Below are 21295 nucleotides of genomic sequence, written 5' to 3' on the forward strand. Positions count from 1 at the left end.
ACATCAGTTATCAGCTGTCTCGGAGAAGAAAACTATGAAAGACAAAATTGGGACGCAGACACAGAGAAAGCGAGAGAGGAACAGTGGCATGGATTTTACGTTATTCATTAAATGGCCCTAATATGACAAATATAATATCAATAAATTATGAAATATAATTTACCCTTGTCGGTAATTTTATTTAGCTACATAATCATTTAGACAATGTATTGAGAATACCGTTACAAAGGTTTTTTTTTTTTTTTTTTTTTTTTTGATTTTTACAGATGGTCTCTCTCTCAGAGAATCATGAAAAAGCTAAAGTACCGAAATTTGATGTTTATCGTGTGTGACTAAATTATAGGTCTACAGTAGGCTACACACAAGTAATATGCCATACAGATATTCCACATCTGAACGTTATTTCCGTGTTTAGAGAGCATGGCTAATTAGCAGATTACGTACTTGTTTCTCTCAGTCCAGCGGCAATCGGGGATTAATCAACTTCTCAGGCTTGTTTTGACATTGGAGATAATAAACCTGTGGAAAACTTCATCCGTCTCAGGCAGAGGAAGTGCTGCTCGTTTGTGAGTGAATACTGCCATCTATTGGTCAGTCTGAGAACACGCAGCTTCTAAACACACACAGATTCAAACAGTCTGCGTAGTTCGCAACAGTTATTTTTTATTTATTTATTCTAGCACAAGACTTCTGTTACTAATATTACTCCAGCTCCAACTTTAAACAGTCAGGTACAACCACGTTTAGAACAAAAATTGTTTAAACTTTAGCTTATATGCCTGACGAACGTGCTGAGTGTTATTACTAAAAGCGCCCACAGGGTGGCAACACAATGACAAAACCAAAATGAGCCCATGGTGATCATTCAAAAAACACACTTCCGTTCCGTTTTTGCGCGCGGTCGAGTGAAAGGACAGTTGAGAAGTAATGAAGTTACTCAAATTTGATAATTTGTTTGTTGTACAAACAACAATAATAATAATAATAAAACACGATCTACTTTTATCAATCCCAAAGCTTTATTATTCAATTTTAAATATACATGTCTACATTAACAACTGCTCAGCTGAAATTCAAAGTCCAAGATGCATACACAGGATTGTGTGCGAGAGAAAAACATTTAGTAATTATGCTTTCATCAGGGGCTATAAAGCACCCAACTTTACTAATGTATATACTGTTACCAGCATCCTGTTCCATAATCAGCAAATACATTCATCATATTAAATACCACGGTCACCAGTATTTCTTGGTATTGAAATGTCCTCAGGAGAAAAGTGTAAAATGTAAACTTGCAAGTTACATTCAAGCATTTTTTCAAGTTTAACTTGATTTTTTTATGCATCATTCTTCATTTATAATATCTATACTGTAGTTATACTTATAAAATTGGCAGTTGAGAAAGGCTGTCGCCACAAACATCTTTTCAACGCACAATTCCCTTTTGACATTCCATCTTGACAGCCATAGTGAGCTGAAGAGGAGAATTCTGGGAAACGGCTCAGGAAAACAAAAGGCCTCGGATCCTCCACAAAAGACCTTCATGCTTTTTTCATAGTCTCTCCCTTTGCTAAATTCACCAGGAAGTCTCGCTCAGAAAGTTCTTCACCCAGTTTCTCTGGTATAGGACCCTCGTCCATTTTCACCCAGTCTTCGTCCTCTCTGTGTAGCCCTTTTACCAGGATGTGAAAAAGGGTCTCTTGCAGTGAAAGGTCTGGGTAAAAGCATTGCCCAGTTGGACCACACGACCCTGGCCTCCCCCGCGGCTCCTCTCCACCACCACACGAGGCATCTGCACTAACTGGATGGGGCTCTTCCCGTCTTTCAAAGCCTGGGTCAGGTTTAAGATCTATTCGTGAAGAAAAGGCAAGTATGAATTTAGAGTTGGCTTTGAATACTATATACAGTACTGTTCAAACCCTTTTTTATATACCGTATTTTCCAGACTATAAGTCACACTTTTTTTCATAGTGTGGCTGGTCCTGCGACTTATTTATCAAAATCAATTTGACATGAACCGAGAGAAATGAACCAAGAGAAATGAACCAATATAAAACATTACCGTCTCCAGCCACCAGAGGGCGCTCTATGCTGCTCTGTATCAACACTGAAGACATAGAGCGCCCTCTCACGGCTGTAGACAGTAATGTTTTCTCTTGGTTCTAAATAAATGCGACATAGTCCAGTGCGACTTATATATGTTTTTTTTCCTCATCATGACATATTTTTGGACTGATGCGACTTATGGTCCGAAAAATGCGGTATATAAATATTTATATAGTGTCATTTTAATTCAGTAAGGATGCATAACTTTATCAAAGTGACAGTAAAATATTATATATCTTCAAATAAATTGATCTTTTTGACTTTCTATTGATCAAAGAATCAAAAAGAAGAAAAAAAAAGAAAAAAAATACACTGCAGTTTCCATATAATATTAAGCAGCACAACTGTTCTGTTTTGAACAGAAATGGTAACAAATGTTTCTGAGCAGCACCAAATCAGGATTTTACAATGATTTCTGAAGAATCATGTGACACTGAAGACTGGAGTTGCCTTCTGAAAAAATTTATATATTTATATATTATATTTCATAATATTACTGTATTTCTAATCTTAATGATCCCAAACTTTTGAACAGTAGTTTATAATAGTATATTAAAGACCACAGGAAAAACTGAGCTTAAACATACATTAACACTTAAAAAAAAAAAAAAAAAAAGTTTGAGAAAATCTTTTTCTCTATCAATGCTAATAAATCTGCGGTCTTAATTCAAGTCTATGTCTAAGCTGTGATAAGCTGAAAATAGCATCCCGGCTGGGTGTATTAATATACGTTAGCTGTGAATTTTTCATTATGAAGAGCTTCAGCATTTAGGGAGAATGAAGCATGTGAGAACAGAACACTATTTCTGGAATAGCAGAGAAACCATAATGTAAAATCATCTTAAAGCAAAATCTTACTTGTCCTCTCATAACAGACATCTGTTTCTCGAACATGGTTTTGTCGAACCCTTTATCTGTCTGAAAACACATATGTTAATGTGAAAAATCATTCAGTTGTAAAAAATACAATTCATCCATACTAGGATTCTTGCTAATTAATGCACAAATGATCAACCTACTTTACTGCAAACCAGTGAGTAGGACTGTACTGACATCACAGGAAAAAGAGATCAGGGTCAGGTCACTTAGAGATCAGGTAATCATTTATACTGTTTTTTTTATTATTATTATTTTTATTTATTTTTTTTGTGGCTTGAATATTTCCAGCAGAGCAACTTAAAATGAGATGAATTTAGAGACATGACTTCTTTTAGGGTTTTCAGTGACAGCATGCTAAGCCTCAAGTCTGCAAACAGAAACCAGACTGACAGCATGCTAAAGCCCTGTCCAAGAAGTCTCAGCCAAAGCAATGTTTCATTAACAGATTCACCGCATTAAATGGTATGAATGCAAGTACAGCCCTGGTAAGACATAATCTTGACCGTGAGATTTCCTACCTTGAACATCTCATAAAGGTCCTCACAGAGGTCCTGTACAAAGTTCATGTCAGAAATGCGCGAGAGCACAAGGTCTCTTGTCTCCTGGGAAAAGGCCACTTTGGCCTGAGGCAACCATGCCCAGTGAAACGGATCTACATGTGCACCGAAATCAAGAACAATCATTTCATCAGTTAAGTATGATCATTTATACACTAGCAGTAAAAGCTGGATATACTGCACTGCATTGTGTTTGTCATGATCTTAAATAATCTTTAAAATGTTGGAAATGCACTTGATAGACAAACAGAAACTGTGGATATTCGGTTTAAAAAGCATTTTGGTGTAAATGTTATACTTCTATTCAGTAAGGACACATTATATTGATTAAATATGACAGTGAGGCCATTTATAAAGCTACAAAATATTTCCATTTCAAATAAACGCTGTTCTGTCTATTCAAAGAATCCTAAAATCATAGTTTCCACCAAAATAATAAGCATTATTGAACATTAAACATGCTAAATGAAGTAAGAACTGCAGAAAAATCAGCATTAACACCACAGAAATAATTTACATTTTAAATATTAAAATATAAAACAATTGTTTTAAAATGTAAAAATATGAAAAAAATAAATAAATAATAATAATCCTTACATGCTCTCCACTCATCGGGGTGTTTAAAAGGGAAAGCCAACCCATTATCTATAGCTGCTATCTGTATGGCCGAGTCTTTTGAATCAGTCCATTCAGATTCCTGAGAAGAGACACACGGAAGAGAAACATTTGCACGGTCTGTGAAGCAATCATCACATCCATAATATAACCTCAGAAGCAGCTTGATCCAACAGAGATATAAAGAAACTTGGCTGCTTTTGCAATACTGAATCAGTCTTATGTCTGTCAGGGTGAGATGTTTAAAGAGCTTTGTGCATAAGGGAGGAATTGTTTACCAAGAGATGATGCCATGCCCTTTCAAATATCCAAAAAATAAAAAATGAATTCAATAATTTTAGCTCTCTATCTCTCTCTCTTTTATATATATAATATTATATATATATATTATATATATATATAAAATATGAATATGACACCACTGCATTTGATTGATTTTCTTTGAGCTGCCTAGTACTGCAAACAGAGGAGCTCTAAAAATATCCCTCAGCTCACCTTCTCCGTCAGCTCTCCATCGCCTGGCTTCTCATACTTGATCAACCAGTTATCGTTCCCTCTGTCTGAAGAAGCCAGAAAAGAAATCAGAATTCCTTTTCAAAAGGCACAGTGAACAATTAGCACTTATTTTATATGGCCATAACTTGTTGTGATGAAAGACATGTCACATTTGTTAAGAGTTGTTTAAAACATTTAAATGAGTGAGAACAAGAAACTCCTATGATTTCTTAAATTAGGAAAAAATAAATAAATAGTGTGGCCAAAATTAGCACGTTAATGCATGCAATTCATTTTTTCTGTTTAACGGCAATAACAATATTTAACGTAGGGTCGGAGCTAGGGTTCAGCACCCCACTCAAGAAGTGTTGCTTCGGTCTTTTTTCTTGACAAAATGTTTTCAAATGCTTCACCTCTGCACCAGGTGCTAGTCAAACATGGACAGAAAAGTTACATGTGATGAGGAAGCTTCAGTAGAATAACAGTGAACTGTGATTAGATGAGCCAGGCCATATGTCAGTAAAAATGATTTTTCCTGTCTAGTCAGCCGGTATACTGCGCTCGTAGCACGTGCTCTTCAACTGCACACACAAATGCAGCGGTGCGCATGGTATATCATTTCATTTTAAAGTGCAAAAGAAACTACCAGCATGCAATGTCGTAGTTATGTCATCAGTTAAGTCATGAAGTTACCAAAAAATAAATTAAAGTTGCCCTAAATCTGTGCATGCATGCAAGTATTTGTTATATATGAGTTAGGGCTGTGCAAAAAAAAAATAGAATGCGATTCTTTTTTAAGCAGGCAACCCTGCTAAAAAAAAACATATATTTTATCCCCAGGAAGCAATTTTTATCGGGGAACCTCCCGGAAACGCGATTGGGCTAGTTTTGGACTAGTTTTGAGAAGCAACTGGGCAGGATTTGTTGTGAAAACCTGGCAACCCTGATCTGAACGCACGTGCTGGAGATATACTTCTAATTAAAGGAGCGTCTTTACTGATGAGAGGTGCATGAAAAGCACATTTGATTTTCTGCACAGCCCTAATATGAGTCAGATTTAAGAACATGTCCCTGAAATGCAGTGTTTTTCACAGCATCCCAGCACTGTCTCTCTCATCTAACACACGTTTTAACTCATCAGCCCATTAGTAGAGACTTTAAGACCAGAAGTGGGTCAGAAAAGGTAAAGAGTTGTAAGAAATTACAATGCGTGTCAGATATGCCTCATGTTCAGCAGCGGCAACTCTTAAAACAGCCAAATAACCTAATAACCCAGTTGCTTTGATATCTGTTAATAAAAACAAAAAAAGAAGAGGAGGAAATCAATCCTTTTTGTAGCTTTAAGGATTCATCTATATTTAATTTAGAATTTAGTGTTTGATAACTTTATTCAATTTCTGTATACAGTATTTCCTTGGGCACATGTAACTAAATTGACAGTAGTGAATAATACCAATAAAGTTACTTCATAGCATAGCAATTTGAGGAAAAATAACTCAAGGCTTTACAAGGGAATAAGTTAACATCAGCTAGCATTAGGTACCTGTGTTTCGGATGACGTAATCCAGCACCACCAGCCTCTCGAACTGAGACTGAAGCTGCTTCCTCATGTTCTCTGGAAGAGGCTCTGCCTCAAACTTCCTCAGCCAGAAGTCTGCTTCATGATAGCCCTCCACAAACAACTGAAATGAGCCCATCTTCACAAAAGAAAACACATTTTACTCCCTTCTAATGATTGGGCACAAAATTGCAAATGAGAATTTAGAGCTACAGCCTCAACATTCACCAGAAATAATGACACTAAGAAAACCTATGACTAAATATCTCCTTGTGTGTTCCATACAAGAAACTGAGCAAGGTAAAAAAAAAAAAAATAAATAAATAAATAAATCTGTCATTTAAGACCAAAAAATTGGGATAGTATTGGGATAGTTCTGGGCGTGTTTACATGTCACCATTTACAATTTAAAAAAACTACTTTTATGAGTCATGGTCCTTCACTCACAACAACAGCGTTTCAGGGGCCTGAAAACACAAACTCTTGTCGTAAGTTTTTTTTTTTTATTATACTTATCTCTGTATGAACTTGTGATTTGTGAAAATGGTGATGTCATGCACGCGTGTTATGTGCAGGCTCCGCACCACCAAAATACAAAATGTGTTATATAAAAATGTTCTGACACCACATTTGCTAACCGACATGGTTGACAGCTGTTAATACAAAATTACCATTTTTGATCACAAACTGTACTATACAAGTTTTTATTTTCAACCTGAAAGCCTAAATCTAAGCTATGCCATGCAGTTTTCAAAGCACAGTGCAAAACTGTTACATTCCTGTGACATTCCACTGATGCTCTTTAATAAGCAGCAGAGATAAATCCAGAAGCACGTATACCATATTTTTCGGACTATAAGTCGCACTTTTTCAAATTAATTTTGATAAATAAGTCACACCAGACTATAAGTCGCAGGACCAGCCAAACAATGAAAAAAAGTGCAACTTATAGTCCGGAAAATACGGTAGTAAATATTACCATTTTATTTTTAGGTTTACTATAAAATAAATGTATTTGTATTTAATACTAGGACTGCCATTTATTTTTTATAATATCACACACTATTATTTAGTTTATTTACTATTATTTTATATATAAAAAAATAATAATAATAAAGTGCAATAATATTATAATTATTATAACTTCATTTTTTATAGTTATATTTAATGGGTCACGCTATATGCAGTGTGAGGACCAAACCAAATCTCCAGGTTCTCTTATGAGAACCAGCCTGAAAAAATTATGTGCACCCCTGGTTATGTGTTCAGTTTATAGACATGCAGAAATTGCTTTACAAAGTGGCCTGCATAATAAAGTGTTTTAGTTGTTTTATTTGGATCCATGTGAACAGGTTTCCAAAAAACATTAAAAAATGAGGCGTTTCGTTACCTTTGGAGGAAGGCCAACTCTGTGAAACCGTCGTCCAACTTTGGGGACTTTCTCCAGTGCGTATTTCTTACCACGGGATTTGGCACGGTCAATTGCACTATAGTGAAAGGTCTCGCTGGCCAAATGCACTACCTGAAAACACAGGGCAAAAAATGTGGGACTTAATTCCAGGAGCAAAGCTTCTTAAAATCTACTTATGCTTCTATAATGCCCACCCTCACCTTAGTTTTGGGTACAATCCTCAAACCCAGTTTTTGGTCAACAAGTGAGGCAGCTGCCTCAGAGAGGTAGCCCTGGTTAGGAATGAGGCAACCACGGCCAAAACAGCATGGACAGCAGACTTTATGGAAATATTTGGTCCATTTAGGATTTAAGTGACCGTAAGGCTCCTCTGATTTTGGTTTAAACACGCCAATGATTTTCTAAATGAGAGAAGATATAGGCATCAAGAAAATTCACAAGATTGGAATATAACTACTATGAACTATACTGTAAAAAGAAATGTTTTTCAGAGAGAACGAATCCGAATCAATGACACGCAACATTCATGCATAAACATTTGTTTATCATGCATACATTTTCCTACTTTTAACACTGTTGACGCTTCATTTTCTGTTATGACTATTAAAACTGATTATTGCAGGGTCAGTCTCCAGATTTAACATTCAAATACACATACCCCTTTGGGATCTTTGACAAAGTAGCTTCCACTGGATCCTTGCGAGATGCGTTCGGGAAATACACCGATTTCTATCGCCTGCTCAGCTCTCTGGATGATCTCGCCGAATTCTGGGTCTTCTGGGAAATGGTTGAAGTCTCCACTACTATTACCTATATGTACACATACAAAGATATTCAAATATACAGTGCAGCGAATATTTTCTCTTGTATGTCTGTATTTAAATGTAAATATGTCCTCTCATCTCAAAAGGCCATACAGCAGAAATGACTTTCTTTTATTAACTTCTATCAGAGTAAAATTCATGCTCAAGGATATTTTTATCTGGAACAAAATTGAACCTTCTCCTAGAAATCCAAGCTTCAAAGCTGAATCACTAGTGAGCATGCAATTTAGTCAAACACTCTTGCTCTGTCTGCAAGCCAGCCTTCAGAAAGATAAAAAAAAAATTACAAGAGCACTGGACATTTCTGGAGTGCAGAGAAGCCGTAAAAAACAGAGCGTAGATGAAAGGTTCAATATCAAAGTGACTCATCTAAAGACCAGCAAATGCAATTTTTTCATTTTCTGTACTAGGTACTGACAGATTAAATGTGGGTTCTTATGAGTATTTAGTAAAATCTGCTAAAAGAAAAAATGTAGACTAAACAGAATCCAGCTACTGTAATTACTGTAAAAGATAAGAACACTAGTATAACTCAGTGTAGATGGGAATACACCAAAGATGACTTCTGCATATTCCTTAGACAGGACATGGAAAATTACTTGTGTAATTATTATTATTTTTCTCCAAAATGTACAATAATCATCTTATTGTGAACAATTCGTCCATGCGTGTTAAACTCCATGCGTCTCTTTCTTTCTTTCTTTCTTTCTTTCTCCTCTTAATTCTTCAGTCATAGCTCAATCTTCTTGTGAAAAGACTTCTCTCTAGTGACGTACACTTGACTTTTCCAAATATTTAGTCTGTTTAAACCCTGTGCCTTACAATCAACTGCAAGCATTCATTCAGATCTACCTCCATCCAATCTAAAACTAATCGACAGAAGTTTCTATCCTAATTATTATTTTATTTTTTTTGCAGTGCCACCTTGTATCTTTTGTACATTAAAACAATTTAGCAAAAAAATTGCACGAGTTAATGTGTTCACTTGTTTTATTAAATGTACTAATTCATTCCCTTTGTTTTCATTAAAAATTACTGCAACGTGGCCATGATTTAAAGAAAAACAACAATAAAACAAATGGAGACAAACTCACTAATCTTAAACAAGTGAATGTTGTGAATTAGGTCCTGTTTTCTTATCACGTTGACACCAAATACTCTGCCATCGTCTTGTTAGTCATCTTTCTCTATTCACATAAGTGAAATCTGACTCCTGCTGTATGGAGGCAGCAGATTAAGCATCGTTAAAGACACTACATAATTGTAGCATATGTCGTCCAACTGAACGGAATTGGACTGTGGACGAATTGAATTATCATCAGAATCAGAGTGTGATGTATGGAAGCACGGTTCGGTCACTAAATAAAAAATAAAACAAGGTAATTGCCACTATTTATCTTACAGTTCTAAATGTTTGATAGAAACTTGCAATTCTGTGTTTTTTCCTCGCAACTGCGAGTTTTAACTCACAATTCCTAAAAAAAAAAAACAACCTCTATTCTAAGTCTAAGAATATGACTTTATATCACAAAGTCAGAACTATCAGAATTGCGATAATGAACTGAGATAAAGAAATTGCAATTAGCTTGTTTTATTTTTTTGTTGTCCAGTGGCAGAAACAGGCTTAGATAGTGGTGTGTTTATGACACACAGAACTTTTATTTAAAAAAAAAAAAAAAAAAAAAACGGAAAGCATATTTATTTATTTTTTGTCTTTTGAACTTTTTGTCTGGTTCCTAATGCTTACCCTTGTATCAGTGTTTCACATGCAAGTTACAGATGCACACTCATGTGATCTGCATACAGGCAGCAAATAATCAGATCAGATAATTCAGTAACCATCCCTTCCCAACTAAAGTAAAGAGGGCCCGTGTGTCTCTTACGAACTCTGAAAACTGCACACTGAACTTGCTAACTGAAACTGTGTAGAACAGTATCAAAAATTAGCAATTATGATGCAAATTATAATAATATTTTTTTTTTTTTTTTTGTAGCCTGCACAAACCACATGAAAGCCAATGTTCAGAAAACTCAACGAAACCACATCCAAAAGTGGTTTGGCACTGCTGAAAGAGAGGTTTGCAGCATTCTTGCTGATGCAAACATTATATAGCTACCCATGAAGCAACCTTGTACAAACAGATTATCAGATTCAATAACTTGCAAAATGACTGCGCAAACCAAAAGATCAAGTTTGAAAAGCAGTGTGAACAAAACCTAATACGTCTCTCATGATTCCTGTACCCAGGGAGGGTTTTATTTATTTCACTAAAACGGTCATTTCAGAATCCACTACACAATGCACACACTGCAGTAAAACGAACACAAAGTGGCCTACATTGGCTCTAAAAGGTAAAACCCATGAAAACACACAGCTGATGGTCTCTGGGCAGCTTTTCCTTTGGTGAATAAGAGTGTCCATTAGACACAGACAGACAGAACCTCTCTGACGGTTATAAAACATTTAGAAGACGACCAGGGCACTTTCCATCTCTCGTACACACACACACACACCCATCCAAACATGCATCTGCATGTCATAAATATAATTTATCATCAAAATGTCTTGATTTTGAAATACATTATCTTGGCAACAATGTGTTATAATGACATGAACTCATGCTGCTCTAAAACTCATTTAATGTTAGGTGATTAAACTGGTTTTGTAAACACTGTGAGACATCACAAAATAAAATAGAAGCAGTCTTGAGTCCCATCTATGAAATGAATAGGCTAATAACTCTAGACGCAGATGTCTTTCATGTCACCACTTTGTCATGTCTTTGTAAAACGTCTCCAACCATTTAGTCAGTTTAAACATTTCTCTTTTTTTTTGATAACCTGCTACACTCGGATGCACATCACAATTCAAAAGAAAAGATCAGTCGCTACTTTCATTTCATCTCGATTCCAAGCATTTTAAAATGTGTCTTACCAATCATATTGCTTTCTTGCCTAACGAAAGACAAAGAGGCTGAAATTATATTTAATAACTATATGTACTATTTGCATGCTAGTTATGCAAATAAAGCAAAGCAAACATAGCATATCACAGTGATACAATGCAAAGATCTTCATTTAAAGAGCCACACAGATGGGAAATCAAAAATTACCTGTATTACAGTGTATGATGTAGCTGTCCATCAGTGTAAACAATGTGCAAAGTAATTAAACCAAAAAGTACCTGATTTATAAAGTTATTGGCTTCTAAAGTATGGAGTCGACTCTGAATCGCTGAAACGAGTCTTTATAGGTTTCAAATCTTTTGCCCATCTCTATGTACGTCACTAGGAACACTTTGCATAATAATCTCCGCCTACCGTGTTGGGAGAAACGGAACTCTGACCTGCATCTCTGAATCACAACGCGAAGTATGATTATGAAGTTATGTGTTTGTTTTCTCCCGAGCGTCTTATCAGTATGTGTGCTGTCTGCGCTGATCTTCATTTACAAACACGTCATTAAAATTAAGTGTAACTCCATGAATACCCAACGAAGAGACATGAGAGACATATCTATGGAAACTTGACATGTATACTTTAAAACTAAACAAGTGCTGCCGAAAACAGATATTCTATGATAAAGTAATCCATATGAAAACAACACGATGTCTGTTTTTCACGTCTCCATTCGTTATATCTAATGTGACCACACCCCAGCGTTGAACGCGCTATTCAGATTCAAACTGAAGCGTGCGGCTTGAATACACCCACACAGAAGAAAAAGCAGCGAGACGGTTCAAGTTTTTTATTTTACTGTTTGCTTCGCGGTGAGAGGAATAAGACATAATTCACCCCAAACAGATGCTGACGCATTGTTTACTGTGAAGTTGTATGGAAGGCCAAGAGGGTCAAATTCACGTGAATTTTAACGCGTCAACAACACGTTAAATACGTGTATTTCACGCGTAAACAACACGTATTTAACGCGTTAAATACGTGTTGTTTACGTGTTAAAAATCAGCGCGTACTTAACGTGTATTTAACGTGTATTTCACGTGTTAAATACACGTGAAGTACACGTGAAGTACGTGTTAAAAATCAGTTTGAACGGGTCAATGTCATTGGCTGCTGAGGACTTGGGTCAAACCACTTCTGTGAGCTTAGAGGGGTGTATAATTCACAGACAGGCAACCATCATTTAACATGCTATAGATCAGCTTATTCAGCCTTATTATTTTGTCTTTTTTTGTATAGACTATAGAAATAATATAATTTAATTGCAGTTTTATGAAATATTTATTTTTTAATAAATATTAATTGACATTTTTTGGTGATAGTATAATGTTTATAAAAGTTACAGTATTTTGTAATGAAACAGGACTTTTTGTTTAGCTCTTGACTCGCCAAAATATACTATTTAAATACTGTTGCTTTCTGAGTGCCATACACAAAAATACCAACTCATAACTCCACGAATATAGCAAGGAGAGTCAAAAGTTATAGTCTGAATCTACTGTGACGATCCAAGGGGCTGTAGTATTTTATTTTGCCCAGCAGGTGTCATGGGGTAACACTTTTTGTGTCTTTAGGTTAAGTGCTGTGATGCAGGTGTGGAAAATTGATTGTGATTAACCATGCTGCCTATAAGATGCTGGCTTTCTTACCCTCTGGAGGGAAGGAGATTGGGGCTTGGTGTTTGCTGGTCTTGCTGTTTGGTGGTCAGGCGGACTTTCTCACGCTCTCCAGTCCAAGGCTTGATGCTGTGTTTTTGTATTTTTATATTTTTTTTATGTTTTACCTCAATGTGGTTATGGCTGTTTTCTGATTAAAACACATATTTGTGCAAATTTGATTATGTTGTATGGACTCTCTATTCATGTTGCTACTCCTTGATCCAAGGGGTTGTAACACTACGTTCTGTCAAATGTTTAATAGAGCTCTCCAACTGATTCATGGGTTTAGGTATTATTTACATATGAAAGATCATCATGGATTGTTTTGATTTTGGACTCATTTCAATCTGGAGAATCGGCTGTAAATAATGATATGCCATTTTTCACAATCAGAGCATGTTTCATGAAGTTATAAATGTAAAACCATGAGAATATTGTAGCATGTGTGTATTTGAAGTTTTTTTTTTCTTGTTTTGTTATAATTCGATTACGAATATCTTCAAATCTGAATGACAGATTATTGTATAATTGGGCTCATTTTAATTGAGAGAATGTAACATTTTCCACGAGCTATGCATGTTTCATGAAGTTATGAATGGAAACGTAACCTATGTTATTTTCTCAGTTGAATGATTTCATGTGTGTGATAATATCGTAAGTAATATATTTAGATCAAGTGTACAAATTATGATGAATTTGAGCTCCTTTTAATCTGGAGAATTTTCTAAAAAAATGACTTTTTTTGCATGATCTAATGTTTCATGGAGTTATTAATAAAAGCGCAAAGGGAAACTAAAGTTATTTGTTGCGCTGTGCCTGTTGGGTTTTATGTGTTATAGCAATATATTTGGATCTCATCCATGGATTACAGTATCTCTGGGCTCATTTTAATTGGGATAATTTTCAGAAAATAATGATCTATGCATGATTCTTGAAGCTATGAATGAAAACGAAATGTAAAGTATCGAGCTGTTTTTCTTTGCAGCCTCAGTGCGCCAGTCTGCTTTCATGTGTCACAGCTCTATGAACGAAATCTTTGGATCTGATCATAGGATCTATGCATGTTTGGTGAAGTTAAGAGGCACGGGACTGAAACCTCAGATTTTTTTTTCTAAGATATATTACCTAAGTTTTTTTTTTATGTGTTATATCTTTATGAAATATATATTTAGATCTAAATCATGTTTTATGGTGAGTTTCGACTGTGTTTAATCTGCAAATAGTGACTTGTCTTTTTTATGATATAGCCTATGCTTTTTCATGAAGTTATCAGTGGAAAGCCTACATGACAGCTACCACAGATTTTTGGTTAAACTACATGCTCTCTGTGCAGTTTTATGTGCATTATAAATTTATGAGGAAAATCTTTAGATATAAATGACAGATAGTTTTGGGCTCTTTTAAATGCTGGTGCATAATTTTACACTGAAATCTTGTTTTATGAGGTTACAAGTGAAATGGTGACATCCTATTATTATTATTATATGGGTCTGGGGTTGACTTCTTTTACAAAACTCGCTCTAGTTTATTCAAAGCCTCAAACAATTTCTCAATGGTGCGACTAAAAAAAAACTCTGAAGTCGCACCGGTGCAACGAGCCATTTAAGGGGAACCCCTCGAGCCGGGCTTCGATTGTTCAGATGTGGGCCGGGCCTCCAGTCTGTTTGACTTCTTCTTACTTTTATATTTTAGAACTGCTGAACAGTTCTGCGTTCAAATAATAGGCTTAAGAAGAAGATATTTTAATTTACTAATAAACTAGTGTTTTCTGAATCTGTATCACAAGAATGAAGTTGCTGTCACGGAACAGAGAGAGAGAGGGAGAGAGAGAGAACCCAGGAGGCTAATGGCAAGTTAATGCTCTTTTAGTAGAAATAAGGCAAAGCCGCAACGGCCAAAAAACAAAGGCAGAGTACAGGGATAATTCCTGGTCAAAACAATGGAGCCTAAAGTGGCTGGTCTGGGAAGCCTGTGATCAGCGAGGGTACAGGTGAGGCAGGGGACCCCTCGTTACTCCTCAAGGCAGATAACTGGGGGAGAACGAGACAAACAACAAACAGTCCATACAAAACTCTCCAAACGACCTGACAAGACTAGACAGGACAGGACTAGACTAGACTAGACTAGACTAGACTAATGGTCTGTAGAAAAAGCACAAAAACGTCAGAAACATCTAAAGTGGTTAGTAATAATCTAACAGGGAATGGAAAGAGACAGAGCTAGAAATAGAGAGCCTAATGATAGGAGATAGAGAGCAGGTGAGCGGAGGAGAACGAGGAACAGCTGAAGATGATGAGAGTAGAGATAAGTGAGCGCAAAGGAAAAGAGGGAACCAGCAGATGGAGACCGAACTGGGATCATGACAATTGCAATCCCGACTCGTCATCTCCTCATTAGAAGCGCTTTTAGAGATAAGTACATCTTTATGGGTTATAATTATAATGAAAGAGTTTTTTTTTTTTTGTTAAGTAATTATTTAAAGCTATATTTATGTATGTATATATATATATATATATATGTATATGTTTTCACTGAGTTTCGGTTAATTTTTTTACTCCTATTAAAGACAACACGGCAGAACGAGCAACTGTTTTGTTGATATTGTGTATACAGTTACGAATAATGTATTATTTTTACCTTTTATAAGCAAAAATGATGGCATATCCAAGAAAAAAATTGCAAGTGATCATGCTGCCGTCTCCCTGTCCTGAAGCATCTCCTCACAAATGATTGGATAGCTTACATTTATCTGGGTCTAACAAAAACTGTCATATGCTTCAACTGTTTTATATCTATAGATTTTATTTTAGGCAAGTCGTGATGATTTGAGAAGGCTAAATTCATCAAACATATAGGCTCACTGTCTGCCGCTGGCAGCTTGGTCGTTACTTAAAAAAACCTAAAACTTATATTTAACAAACATAAAATGCTCCAAACGCTTTTCTAACTTAACTTAATAAAATATATTATATTAACAAAATATAATCACTTTTCTATTACATATAAAACTGAACTATTTTAATAGCTGATCCAATAAGTGTAAGCTGTTTAGGGACTGTTCACCTGTTCAAATCAGACAGGTTTGTCTGATTTGTCCCATTTTTTTTTCAGACACAGTGGAAGATCTGATAAGAATCAGTGTAGAGGGCCAAGTCTGGAAGATTTTGATGCTAGAGAGAGTGTGGCCAGCTGGATTAGCCAAGGCCAAAGATCAAGAAGGCCAAACTACAGGAGTTGTCCATCTGAGGGGCATGTGACTGCAGTGGAGGATAGTCCATAAGACATTGAGCCATTATATGTTCAGTTTGAAGCCCTTAAAACCTTAATTTAGATTTTCTTTTTATTTCATATATATTGAGATGTTTTAGGTTTAAATTTCACCTCAGTGAAACACTTTAAGCACCAAAACTTTTTCAGTAAGTTACCTTTCTTGTAGAAATGTACTTCAAATACATTATGTTAACCAGATTGTTAGTTAATCTTTTAGGCTACAAGTCAATATTGTTTATATGGACAGCGATTTAAAAAAAAAAAAAAAAAAAAAAAAAAAGTGGACTTGTAAGAAAAAAGTTAGGCGCACTAGTGTAACAAGTGCAAAAAATTAGCCTAGAGCCCTGTTGTTTTATTCTACTTCATGAGACCTTTCAGATGACATATGTGTATCCAAGTTGTGTGATATTTTTATAAATATTAGAGTACATGGCAAAATGATGATTTTTTTTTTTTCTCAGCACTATTTTGGAGTTGATCAACATGCTATATGCATTGTAATGCTCAGACTAAGCTTTCAAATGATTTCTATTTTTTATTGATTTTAATTCAGCAGTTTGAAAAATATGATTAGTAATATTGATGCGTTGGGGGGGGGGGGGGTTGACGGTGGTAGCAGTAGAATACTTCTGTCCTGACCCTAGTACAAGTTTTCATTCTAATCCTGAAAGTCTTAAATGCTTATGTCTTATAACATCACCTGTGTCCCTAATAACTGATTGTCTGATGAGTGCATCGCTGAACAAAAAGTGCAGAATTGCTGAACAAAAAAAAGAGGTTTCAATAAATGCCACCTGCTTGGCGATAGCTGTAAATGTAAGCACAATAAAAGCTGTTGATTCCTGAGATGGGATGATTGTTTTCTAAAGACAGATATTGATTTCAATGGTTTGTATATCTTAAACCTGAATTGACTGCTTACCTCAATTGTAACTATTTCCCCCACACAAATGTTAATGCTCCATGCTAACTTAAGTCTTATACTATCACAAAACTTTTGAAACCGATACTTTAACTAAACTTATGTATGTCCTGAGATATTGAATATCAAATAAGATGGATATAAATAATTGATCTTGAACACTATATTTTTTCTTACATTTTGTCAGTTATTTCTCAGCAGGAGAATGTGCAAATATATATTTTTTAGTTACTGAAAGTCAGAGTTGAGCAGGAAGTAGTTACTAGTAATTTAGTTATTTTAATAATATTGGAAAATTTAAAATTCTCTCGATTAAAATGAGCCCAATTTTACAATAATCTGTCATTCAGATTTGAAGATATCAGTCATCGAATTAAAACAAAACAAGAAAAAAACTCCAAATACACACATATGGTTTTACCTTTATAACTTCATGAAACATGCTCTGATTGTGAAAAATGGCATATCATTATTTACAACCGATTCTCCAGATTGAAATGAGTCCAAAATCAAAACAATCCATGATGATCTTTCATATGTAAATAATACTTAAACCCATGAATCAGTTGGAGAGCTCTATTAAACATTTGACAGAACGTAGTGTTACAACCCCTTGGATCAAGGAGTAGCAACATGAATAGAGAGTCCATACAACATAATCAAATTTGCACAAATATGTGTTTTAATCAGAAAACAGCCATAACCACATTGAGGTAAAACATAAAAAAAATATAAAAATACAAAAACACAGCATCAAGCCTTGGACTGGAGAGCGTGAGAAAGTCCGCCTGACCACCAAACAGCAAGACCAGCAAACACCAAGCCCCAATCTCCTTCCCTCCAGAGGGTAAGAAAGCCAGCATCTTATAGGCAGCATGGTTAATCACAATCAATTTTCCACACCTGCATCACAGCACTTAACCTAAAGACACAAAAAGTGTTACCCCATGACACCTGCTGGGCAAAATAAAATACTACAGCCCCTTGGATCGTCACAGTAGATTCAGACTATAACTTTTGACTCTCCTTGCTATATTCGTGGAGTTATGAGTTGGTATTTTTGTGTATGGCACTCAGAAAGCAACAGTATTTAAATAGTATATTTTGGCGAGTCAAGAGCTAAACAAAAAGTCCTGTTTCATTACAAAATACTGTAACTTTTATAAACATTATACTATCACCAAAAAATGTCAATTAATATTTATTAAAAAATAAATATTTCATAAAACTGCAATTAAATTATATTATTTCTATAGTCTATACAAAAAAAAGACAAAATAATAAGGCTGAATAAGCTGATCTATAGCATGTTAAATGATGGTTGCCTGTCTGTGAATGGTACACCCCTCTAAGCTCACAGAAGTGGTTTGACCCAAGTCCTCAGCAGCCAATGACATTGACCCGTTCAAACTGATTTTTAACGCGTACTTCACGTGTACTTCACGTGTATTTAACACTTGAAATACACGTTAAATACACGTTAAGTACGCGCTGATTTTTAACACGTAAACAACACGTATTTAACGCGTTAAATACGTGTTGTTTACGCGTGAAATACACGTATTTAACGTGTTGTTGACGCGTTAAAATTCACGTGAATTTGACCCTCTTGGCCTTCCATAAAGTTGTGTGCGGAACAACCAATCAAAACTATGTCAGTTGACCAATCAGAACACAGTATGCAACCGAAAGGTGGGGTTTAAGGAAACTGAATCTTTTGAACAGCTTCACGCGAAACGTTTGGGGATCTCTGAGAATTGAGGTAATTTTAAAATGATATTTTGACAAAATGACAATGTTTTTAAACCTTGGATGGATTTAAACCTAATGTACAGGACTTATAAACAGTGATAGGAAGCTTAGAATTTTCATCTTACTGACTCTTTAAACTAGGCAATGCAACTCCAGTGAGACTAATGGGAGTTTGTCCCCCTTCACTGAAGGATTAGATGAAGGATCTTAGAGAAAGAAAAAAAACAGTGTCTTTCTGCTCTCTGGCTCGTCTGCATTCATGTCAAATGAATATGCAAGAAAACATTATTGCATCAATACTCTCCACAGCTGCTCCAGTAATCATGTTAGTACAGATGCATCTGGAAAGTCGAAAACACATAAAACACTAACAGAAACAGCCAAGCACGGATACCCAGAGCTGTGTCAGCAGCTGCTAGGGTGTCATCTACACACGTGTGTCCCGGGTTCAAAGAGCATACAAGCTGAACTGTGGAAATGGTTGCATAACGGACCGTGTTCTGAGATAAAGCAGATGAAGCAACAGCACAGAGAACAGAGATTATATGTTTGGGAACAAATTTAGAATATTTAGTTTTATTTATTTATGCATGAAAACGTGTTGGTTGTTTGTGTGTGTAAAATAGGAGGCAAAAAAAAAAAAAAAAATCACCTTCACTCTCTGAAAAAAAAAAGTTTTTAATTTGATTCCAAAAGTACATTAACAGAAACAGAACACACGCGGTTGCTATGGAAACTAAAGACGACGGGTCCCTCGTGCGTACTTTCGCCGGTTGAATTCAGATTACACAACAAAATGACGAAAAGTGGCTTTCATTTAAGATGGGGAGTGGCTATATTTAAATAAAGGCTTGAGCAATAGTTTTAATTATTATTAGTTGAATTAATAACTAACATGCAAGTTATGTTGATTGTATTAAAAAGCAATAATTAAAAACAATGTTATTTACGAATCTGAACTATTATAATGAAACATACGCATCAAATTTAGAGAAGCAAAACAAGACGTATTGAAGTCTGACACCTCTACCTTTACCTTAAACCAGTTTAATCTGATTACGAGCTGTGATATGGAGCTAGTATGTCTCACCTGGAGAAGCCAGATTATCAGATGATGAGCTGTGTCTGTTCCTCCGCGTCCTTTTCTCTCTTCCAGCTCGAGGTGAGAGATTCACGGTAGGTCCTGGTAACAGTAGCGCCTCTTCCCCCGAGCCGTCCGCTTCCAGCTCCGTGAGCACGCTCTCCGTCGAGTTCGAGATCCGGACCGCTGCCCCGGGGTTCAGCGAGAGTCCTAGAGACGGCGCTGGCCGTGTCTTTTCGAATAACACCGCGGGCACCTCCGACGCGAGAAAGTTCATCTCCGGTGTGAAATCTCCGCCGCTTTTCTCTGGCTCGCCGTCGGTAGGATCGCATTCTGCCATCATCGTGGACCGCAGGTGTGTTCGGTCTAAGCGCAGAGAAACTCAGACACCTCTCAAAACCCGCGCTTCATATCCGTGAGTCCGTCTTTAAGATATTTTCCCTCTTTCTTTCTTGAAAACGCGTTGATGCTCTTGGCCCTTTCACGTCCACATCATCCGTCACCATTACTGACTTCCTCTATTGTCGAGCATGCGCACTGCTTATATTAACCTCACCGTCGAACAGGTTTCTTAAAGGCGCGGTAGCGCTTAATTTATTCAGCAAAGAATGGTGCGTGTGAACAGTGACTGCATTTTTGTTGCTAAGTTTATCATGCTCAAAGATTAGTCACAAATAATTCCAACCCCCTTTTGTCAAAGTAAAAGGGTTGGTTAACCAAAAAAAAAAAAAAAAGAGGAACTCAAAAGGAGGTATTTTTTAAAGAGTGTTGGTCACCAAACAGTTGTAGTTTCATGACTTCCATTGTATGGCAAAAAAAAAAAAGAAAAGTCCAAATAGGTTTGGAATGGCATGCAGGTGAGTATTTTCATGATGAACCTGATGCTGGGTCATAGAAGCGCAGTTCATTCAATAGAGCTCTTAAAGTCAGGTCATTTTTAGGGGAAATTTGCCATGGGTTCCCAGTGGAAATTCAATTAGCTTTACCTTTTCGTCTACACAACTACACACATACTTAAAACCTACATTTTGAAATTGTTGTTTCTACAGTATCTCCAGGTAAAAAATGTATACATTTTTAATGAGACGAAAATAATGTATGTCACACCTCTATCAATTTGCACTGGCTACCTTTAGCTGCTCGAATAAAATTCAAGGCATTGATGTTTTCCTACAAAACCACCACTGGCTCTGTACCCCAGAAGCTTGCG

The 21295-nt window shown here is 36.1% G+C and overlaps 1 protein-coding gene across 1 annotated transcript; it reads right to left on the reverse strand.

The window, feature by feature from the left end:
• Window positions 1–997: 997 nt before the first annotated feature.
• LOC127969806 (phosphatidylinositol 4-kinase type 2-beta) lies at window positions 998–20615 on the reverse strand. Its single transcript, XM_052571946.1, has 10 exons — window positions 20095–20615; window positions 8280–8431; window positions 7822–8022; window positions 7601–7732; window positions 6196–6349; window positions 4653–4717; window positions 4140–4239; window positions 3504–3637; window positions 2965–3024; window positions 998–1849 (listed from the first exon to the last, which is right to left on the reverse strand). Exons 1-10 carry the CDS (start codon window positions 20426–20428, stop codon window positions 1676–1678), a joined length of 1506 nt encoding a protein of 501 aa, XP_052427906.1. The 5' UTR covers window positions 20429–20615; the 3' UTR covers window positions 998–1675.
• Window positions 20616–21295: the final 680 nt, after the last annotated feature.

Source organism: Carassius gibelio, chromosome A1, assembly GCF_023724105.1.
Source record: "Carassius gibelio isolate Cgi1373 ecotype wild population from Czech Republic chromosome A1, carGib1.2-hapl.c, whole genome shotgun sequence".
Lineage (NCBI taxonomy): Eukaryota > Metazoa > Chordata > Actinopteri > Cypriniformes > Cyprinidae > Carassius > Carassius gibelio.

What these genes read in the sequence shown, in the direction of transcription:
- LOC127969806 (XM_052571946.1), bottom strand. Translation starts at nt 20,428, where the DNA reads ATGATGGCAGAATGCGATCCTACCGACGGCGAGCCAGAGAAAAGCGGC. An exon ending in GGATTGTACCCAAAACTAAG is followed by an intron (nt 7,733 to 7,821) that starts GTGAGGGTGGGC and finishes CTGTGTTTTCAG; the next exon opens with GTAGTGCATTTGGCCAGCGA. An exon ending in ACCTTTATGAGATGTTCAAG is followed by an intron (nt 3,025 to 3,503) that starts GTAGGAAATCTC and finishes ATGTGTTTTCAG; the next exon opens with ACAGATAAAGGGTTCGACAA.